At 37.4% G+C, this 8865-nt stretch overlaps 1 protein-coding gene across 1 annotated transcript in view; it reads right to left on the reverse strand.

Moving 5' to 3' along the window:
• Positions 1-7182, reverse strand: part of LOC111323076 (UMP-CMP kinase) — a 7829-nt gene extending 647 nt beyond the window's left edge. Inside the window, exons 1-6 of the mRNA XM_022926364.2 lie at positions 6837-7182; positions 5898-6041; positions 5078-5215; positions 4334-4410; positions 4023-4119; positions 1-3325 (exon numbers count right to left, since the gene is read on the reverse strand). The exon at positions 1-3325 is cut by the window's left edge and continues 647 nt beyond it. Coding sequence (XP_022782099.1) covers positions 3281-3325; positions 4023-4119; positions 4334-4410; positions 5078-5215; positions 5898-6041; positions 6837-6977 — 642 coding nt within the window. The 5' untranslated portion in view covers positions 6978-7182 and the 3' untranslated portion in view covers positions 1-3280. The remainder of the gene's footprint in view (positions 3326-4022; positions 4120-4333; positions 4411-5077; positions 5216-5897; positions 6042-6836) is intronic.
• Between the last annotated feature and the right edge of the window lie 1683 nt (positions 7183-8865).

The raw sequence follows: 8865 nt of genomic DNA on the forward strand, positions 1-8865 counted from the left end.
AACAATGATCATTCAAATGGAAACCTACATGTATTCGTAACTCGTCAACTTTGTGGGTCTCTTTCACTGCACATGTCTTTCTTAGGCAAATGTGCCCCCGCAACCTCAGCACTGCCTTTTTTGTCATAAATTGGAATAAAGTACTTGTGCAAGAAAAAAATCACAGATATTGGCTGTTTTCAATCTGGAATTCTGTGTGTCACCATGTTGAATGTATGAAGAGTGACGGTTGCCATTATTTTCTGCATGATCTCTTTGGGACTCTTATGAACAAAAAGAGCTCTTTCTAGTATGACGATAAAAGTGGCAACTGTTTAGTGCTATACAAGCCAAAATGGTGCCTTCTGGGAAATTCAAGCATTAATATTGCTTTGTTTGTTAATGGCTTTTGTACAATTCAGTTCCATATGTTTGTTGTTGTATGATTTATCATCTACGGGTTTATGTCGAATTAATTTGATGGCCTGCTCCCAGTTGGCTTGTTAGCTCAATTGGTAGAGCGCTGCACTAGTATCGCAGAGGTCAGTGGTTCGAATCCCGTACAGGCCTGAAATTTTTTTCAGGTCTGATTTTCACTATTGCTCAAACAGTGCTTAACTGCAAAGGATCGTGCACATATACAATTCAGTTCTTGTTTCCTAATTTTTTAAATCATTTTACAGCAAGTTTTTCTACCATTCATAGTTTCCTTTAACCCTTTAACTCCAAAGATCTCAATGTAAATTCTCCCCTCTAGCTGCTACACATTTCGTTGTAAATTAGATATGAGAATTTGGTGTTTGATCAAGACCTGGTGAATTTGGGTATTCTCACTACTTGTTTGCTGGATAATGTGATGCTATTACAGGGAGAAGTTTCACGTTGATCATTTCTGGGAGTTGAAGGGTTAAGAATTAGTGGAGAAAGTTTTCTTGGAAATGAGTCATGCCAAAAATTTCTAGTTCCTTTAAATCCTCCAATAAGCCCCCCAGGGACTTATTTATTTCAGTTACTTCAAGGGGATGGCTTATTAGAGGGGGGGGGGGCCTATTGATTTAGAACTCAATAAAGAACTCAATTCTATGATCCACCTCTCTCAATGGATCTTGTTTAGCCATGTTACATTTTTAGCATTGTTCTGTAATTTCCGTATACCATATTCTATTGATGCCTACACAATATCATTAAATATCAATCACCATAATCAAATTTAAATGACAAACTAAAATTAAAGTACTTGTCTGAATAAATTTAATGTACTTACTGACATGGAGTGTTATTTTTGAATTTTCGTTTTTTTTTTTTTTTTGAGAGCGGAGGGGTGAGGGGACTTAATAAATTTCTCATTAAGGCTGATTGAAGTGGGGTGGCTCATCAGATGGGGGACTTATTAAAGGGGGATGGCTCATCAGAGGGGGGACTTATTAAAGGGGGGTGGCTCATCAGAGGGGGGACTTATTAAAGGGGGGGTGGCTCATCAGAGGGGGGACTTATTAAAGGGGGGTGGCTCATCAGAGGGGGGACTTATTAAAGGGGGGTGGCTCATCAGAGGGGGGACTTATTAAAGGGGGGTGGCTCATCAGAGGGGTGGCTTATTAAAGGGGGGTGGCTCATCAGAGGGGGGACTTATTAAAGGGGGGTGGCTCATCAGAGGGGTGGCTTATTAAAGGATTTAGGGTATATTCATAGACATAAGAATGAATATTCTGTAAAATGATGCATTGATAACTGTAACATACAATTTGTATAGGTAATCACATGATTTCGAGTGCAATTTGGAATAAATAAGCACGAGTAAATTTTTTCGAAGACTAACAAAATTGCATGAGCCGGTAGGGCGAGTGCAATTTGTGGTCTTTGAAAAAATTTTACAAGTGCTTATTTATTCCAAATTGCACAAGAAAATCATGTGATTATCTATTAATAATATACATGAAAAAATACGAGGTAGCTTCTCATAACTACGCAAAAGAAAAGCGTGCACATCATGTGCAAAAATAATTTATTCAAACCCTGCAAGTGACATTGACCTTGACATTGACATTGACCTTGACATTGACCTTGACATTGACCTTGACATTGACCAATCATTCTGACCAATCAGAATGTCTGGTTTGTTTCTTTCTTTGCACTGAATTAACCCTCTTCTGCACTGAATTAACTCTCTTCTGCACTGAACTAACTGAAAACTGCATTCATCTTAACCAATCAGAACTAAGAAATTTTTTCATGTATATTATTAGATAAAAATTGTCTCTGGATGTATGTAACAAGTGATGGTTAACATTTTATGAAGCCATTTCATTTACCAACACAGTACAAACTATACTTAAGATAGAATAAATATATGAAAATCATATATTTTGAACTGCGGTATTTGATACGTATGATGCACGATCCTCGCAGTAGATAGCGCTATTTAAGCAATAGCGAAATTCAGACCTGAATTTCGCTATTGCTTAAATAGCGCTATCTACTGCGAGGATCGTGCATCATACGTATCAAATACCGCAGTTCAAAATATATGATTTTCATATATTTATTCTATCTCATTTATCACTTTCACGGGTTCATTACAAATCAACTTAACGGCCTGCTCTCAGTTGGCTTGTTAGCTCAATTGGTTAGAGCGCTGCACTAGTATCGCAGAGGTCAGTGGTTCGAGTCCCGTACAGGCCTGATTTTTTTCAGGTCTGAATTTCGCTATTGCTTAAATAGCGCTATCTACTGCGAGGATCGTGCATCATACGTATCAAATACCGCAGTTCAAAATATATGATTTTCATATATTTATTCTATCTCATTTATCACTTTCACGGGTTCATTACAAATCAACTTAACGGCCTGCTCTCAGTTGGCTTGTTAGCTCAATTGGTTAGAGCGCTGCACTAGTATCGCAGAGGTCAGTGGTTCGAGTCCCGTACAGGCCTGATTTTTTTCAGGTCTGAATTTCGCTATTGCTTAAATAGCGCTATCTACTGCGAGGATCGTGCATCATACGAAACTATACTTACATGAATAAAGGGTTAAGTTACTAAAACAAACTGTGGTGCTGTGTCAGTAGGGAAGTGTAACAAGGTAATTTTGGTTTTATCAACTGAGTTGATAAAGTAAATTGGCCACTGTAAAGATTTTCATAACTGAGGTTTTGAGAGGGCTAATGCTCAAAATGTCAGCTTTTGAAACTCTTTATGATGGCTTATTTACTTCATGAACTCAGTTGATAAAACCAAATTACCCTGTTATACTTCTAATGAACTCAAAACAGTTTTTCATCAAACTCTCAATGAACTTGTAATCTTCATAAACCAAGGCTTGTGATTACATTCTGAACTTCCTCAAACACCTGTCACAGAGAAAATGTTGTTCAGAAATCATGCAAAATATGTACAATTTCCCTCAACCAATATCCCACGTTTCTATAAATTAAATAACATTGTAGCAGTCTAGCTGCTTAGCTTTTACTATAATTATCACAACAGTGTAGAGATTCTTTTGTCTGAAATAATGAAGGAGGCAGTGTGGCCGGGTGGTTAGAGTGTCGGACTCGTAATCTGCCGCTCCCAGGTTCGAGTTGCACACTGACCACGGATCTGTTTTGGTTGGAGTTCTTAATGATGTTATGTTCAATTTAGACCATTTTGTTTCATTTGTTTGCAAGGACCACAATGGAAACCACTGGTTCACCAGTAATTGTGTAATCCTATAAAAAGACTTTTTTATTCCTTAGTCTGGATTCTCCTATTCAGGCAGTAACTGGTTAAATTTATTTCCTCTAGTACCACTTATTAATACCTAAAATCACGTGGAATCCTTGAAAATTCAACAGGTAAAGGGATTGCTCTTACCAGTTTAAAAATTTAGCTTCTGCGTCATGGGAGAACACTGCTTAATTTTAGATTTTAGTTGCATGAACTTATGTGAGAACAAAAAAAAAATTTGGAAAAAAAATTGCTAATCTTAACCACAGCTAGCAGGTGCCATGCAATGCTCTTTTGAATAATTCATTGATTAATGATTATGACAAAATTAATTATTTTTACCTCACTGGGTGACTTAATTGCTTGGATCTTCCTAACAAGTCCTTGCTTTTCATAGTGTTCTATTATTGGCATTGTCTGTGTTTCATGTGTGTGGAATCTAGAAAGCAAAATAGGACAAGTTGCTTTCTTGATCTGACATTAAATTATTGTTACTAATTAATAAGGAAATGCTGCATAAATAACAACAAAAAATAAACTATATTTTTAAAACAATAAATATATGTTCCAACACCCAGAGAACCATTCAGCCTACTTGTTCAAGTTTTTTTTGTTTTTGTTTTTTTGTTGTTCTTTTTTTTATATATATTTACCTCTTTCTAAGGCTATCTATGTTATCATCTGCTCGTCCACTGGATTTACCCCTCTCTAATATTCTTCTGATGCATTCCTAGCAGAAAGAAAAAGGCTGGAGTGATTATACTATGCTCCACATTTTAGAGTTGCAGTTTACCTCCTCCAAATTTTCATTGACTTTTCCTAATTGATCTGAAATCATTATGGTAAAAGGAATAAAGGAAGAGTCCAGTCCTGTAATCAAACAGGTGATCAATGAATTTGGATAAAATATTAAAGTCAAAATAGGCTTGGCATGTTACTCTCTAGCATGAATCAACCTCTTCCAAGACAAAAACACAATGGGTGGATTTTTGAAAGATATTTGGGGAAAATATAGTCAACATGTATTTCATCTTCCAAAAGGCACAAACAGTGTATACTGTTCAAAAACACCAAATGATGTGCAGTTTCCATGTTGGCTGTCTAAGTTAAAGTACGACATATACTCTTTACTATAATTATGATTGCTCCAATCAGACAGTTAACAGCTGTTTGTTATAAATAAATAAAGAAATTTCAACAGTTTCCCCTACTTCCAAGGAATAGCTTCCTAGCTCACTTGGTAGTAGTGCCAAATGAGAGGCATGGGTCTGAATCTCATTAAAGCTTGAATGTTTTTAAGCTTCTTTCCTACAATCGCAAAAATTTCAGTCCACCACCACAATTATTTCCTTACATGTGAGAATTTTCCAATGATTTTGATTGGGCAAGGTACTCACATCTTCTGTACATTCAAAGACTAACACACACTTCACAACAGCTTTTCCTTTCATCTCTCTATTCCAGCCTTGAAGGTTATCTTCATTTCTTGGAAATCCATCTATTAGGAACTTTTTCTCACCGCTTTTATTCATTGCCTGGCAAAATAAATTGAATGAATGAATAACTTTATTAACATATCAATTGTTCTAGTTAGCACCAATACCAATGATTTTATCTCATTTCTTTCAATTTACTTTCAGAGGGTTTGTGTTACAGGCCGCATTTGACAGTAGTTGGTGTTTTCTGTTTTTGCCATAGTGCTGCATGTAATTTAGGGTCTAGATTTCATTTGTAAGGTTATAAATTTCAAAGTTACATTATTAGGCTGCCATCAGCAAATTTTCAAATTTATTAGCTATAGCATCTCCCATAAAGTAGCATCATATATTCAGGAAAGATTTCTGTATCAAACTATACTATAATTATAAAAGTGTCTGGATCCCAAAGGTAATCAATTATTTTCAACCTTTGTTGTCTTTTGTCAAGGAACTGCATGCATAATGGGGTTAAATGTAAATCTTGCTTGTAATTGCATTGAGGTTTCTTCACTTCCTAGACATTATTGGCAGTTCACAACTGAGTTTTACACTTAGCTTAAAATTAATATTCCGCGAGGTGGCTCCTCTTGTCCACTGTTTCCCATCAAATTGAAATTTGGAATGTTGCTCTTTTTGTAGAGGAAGGAAAACTGAAAGACCTAAAGTAAAAACTCTCAGAGCAAGGTCCGGGAAACAGTGCTCTCACCACTGCACTATCCCTTTTCCCTTTTAGACTCACCTTCTCAATCAAACTTATGGTTATTTCTACAGGGACAATCTTTCCTTCTCTTATGCAAGACTCTATCAGATCCCCATTCTCTGAGCCACTGTTTCTTTCCTCCCTTAACAAGTCACCTGCAGATAAATGAATGTATCCATATTTCTGGAAAATAAATAATAAGAAAAAGTTAATTTTTCTAAAGCAGTGTTTTGATCTCAGGTTAGTGATTGAGAATTGAGAGATGAGAAAAGCAGCACAACGAGAAAAAGGCTGCAAACATTGGAATGAAGAAAAGTTGCAGGGGAAGAAGAAGGATCAGGAAGAGTGTTAGTCCATTCTTAATACCAGAGCTCATGCCTCTAAATGGCTTTGCAGCAGAGCAGGTACACGTTCATGTAAGAGGATAACATTGGGAGTGGAATTGTTTCAACAATAGAGAAGATCCCAAAATTACCCTGCCAAATAACATTTTCCCTAAAATACTAAATAACTGTTTATTCATCAAACACTTGTCAAACAAATAACTTGACCTAATTATTCCAAATTTCAGTTGGAGTAATCTTACATTTAACAAAATTCTTAATTATAGTTTCGCATTTATGTGAAGTTGCCCGGTAATCAGAGATGTTGTATGATATTCCTTTAAACTTTTATCAGTTTAAAACGATCATTGACTCAATTTAACTCAATACTTCTAGCCAGAGGTAAATTATTCGTCAGCTGATATTACCGGGCAAAGAAAACTTAGCCTAGTGTTTTGATTTTGTCACGAAAACAAATTTAAAAAGCTAAATATAAGTTGATGTATCTTTTCTAAAATCAATTCTCTAGATACGCAATGCATCGCAGATAATCACAACGAACACAAGTACAAATTAAAAATAGTTTAAGTGCCACGTTTACACGATCGATCGACTTAGGAATTCCTTGCACGTGACATTTACGTTGAAAATATACCTCCACGATTTTCGAGCACTGGGTTCCTTTGCCAGCGCCTGGACCACCAAGAACAAAAATAACAATCGGCTTGACTGATGAACTCATCGCTCTTTGGACTGAAGAGGTTAGCCTCCCAACGAAAGAAGATAGATGAAACATTCAAAGTATTCTTTTCGTCACGTAGAGTAGAGTAGATTATCAGTAGAAGATCATATTTTTTAACTTGATTGGTCTAAACCGCTGCTTAGTCATCCTCGGAGACCCAGGGGCTGTGGGTCGATTTCAAGTTAGGGCATGAAGAGCCCCTGGGGACATTGTCTTACAAGACTAGTTCCAAACGGTCGCAGTCGTTCTGCCATCTGATTGGTGCCAGAAAATCTTTGTGTTTTTCTGCCCAATCAGAGTGAAGTGTGCTTTAGAGTCCTTTCGTGCGTTTTAACACGAACATATATTTGTGGTTCAGATACCCGCTATGTTTGTTTGGACCGTGCGACGGAGATTTGCTTGAGGTGAAAAGTTTCAGTCTCAGCACACAATGTAAGAGAAATCGATCAGATTGTCGGCGAAAATCTTACCGGAAATTGTACTGAACACTTTCGCAGGTATCACTAGAGAACGTGTTTTAAAGTTTGCGAGGTTTGTATACAACACGATGGTTGCAGTCATTGATATGTCGCTTTAAACGTTAAACGAGATTTAAGCTTAAATCGTTCTAAATTTTTTGCATAATTTGCTGGGACTGAAACTTTGCCAATCCCGTGAAGTTATTTCGTCGCACGGGCCACGCAAGTATGTCGAGCAACTGGCGCTTTCGCCTACGTAGCTTTCTGCCTTCTGTGCGCGCCAAAATCTAATCTTAGTAGTAAAGTCGTTCACAATACGGCCAAGGTTGCAGAAAACGTTAAGTTCGTGGACGACCTCCAGCAAGTGCTAAGAGAAAGCTTAGCCGTGTTTCCGGTTAGCTAATTAAAATCTGAACAAAAACTTAATAACGAGAACATCGTGCGAAGGAGAGATGTTTTCGGCCAGTTACCGAAGGGGTTTGGAAAGAGTTTAATCTTTCAACTGCAGCCGAGAGTGTTGAAATTCTTGAGCTAGGAAGGCCACGGATTCTCTTTTTGTCCCTTTGTCATTGTCATTTCACCTCTTCTGTCGATTGTTGAAGACCAAGTTAAATACCTTTAAACATTGGGAATCGATCCGATGCTGTTTTTCATAGGAAAAACAAAACCAAAGACCAAGAAATATTGGATTGAAAGGGCGGGTTTGCTTTATTGCAAATGTCAGCTTAGTAGTACAGGGTCATCTACCCAGATCTAATAAGCAAAATTTTCCACGCTTAGCTTTTCTTTTTTTTCAAGCGAAGATGACATTAGATTTTGGCACGCACAGAAAGTTGCGCAAGTACCAGTTGCTCGACATACCTGCGTGGCCCGTGCGACGAAATAACTTCACGGGATTGGCAAAGTTTCAGTCACAGCAAATTATGCAAAAAATCTAGAGAGATTTAAGCTTAAATCTCGTTTAACGTTTAAAGCGACATATCAATGACTGCAACCATCGTGTTGTATACAAACCTCGCAAACTTTAAAACACGTTCTCTAGTGATACCTGCGAAAGTATTCAGTACAATTTCCGGCAAGATTTTCGCCGACAATCTGATCGATTTCTCTTACATTGTGTGCTGAGACTGAAACTTTTCACCTCACGCAAATTTCCGTCGCAAGGTCCAAACAAACATTGCGAGCAACTGAGCTACTGGTATATGTCCGTGTTAAAAGACACGAAAGGACTCTATAGCACACTTCACTCTGATTGGGCAGAAAAACACAAAGATTTTCTGGCACCAATCAGATGGCAGAACGACTGCGACCGTTTGGAACTAGTCTTGTAAGACAATGTCCCCAGGGGCTCTTCATGCCCTAACTTGAAATCGACTCAGCCCCTGGGTCTCCGAGGATGCTGCTTAGTATGCCTTCATAATAGTTTTAGACAAAAGTAACTTAGAAGGGAGGTGTAAAATTTACTTACGGAAAAAACCGGAAAT

This window comes from Stylophora pistillata, chromosome 11, assembly GCF_964205215.1.
Source record: "Stylophora pistillata chromosome 11, jaStyPist1.2, whole genome shotgun sequence".
Taxonomy (NCBI): Eukaryota; Metazoa; Cnidaria; class Anthozoa; order Scleractinia; family Pocilloporidae; genus Stylophora; species Stylophora pistillata.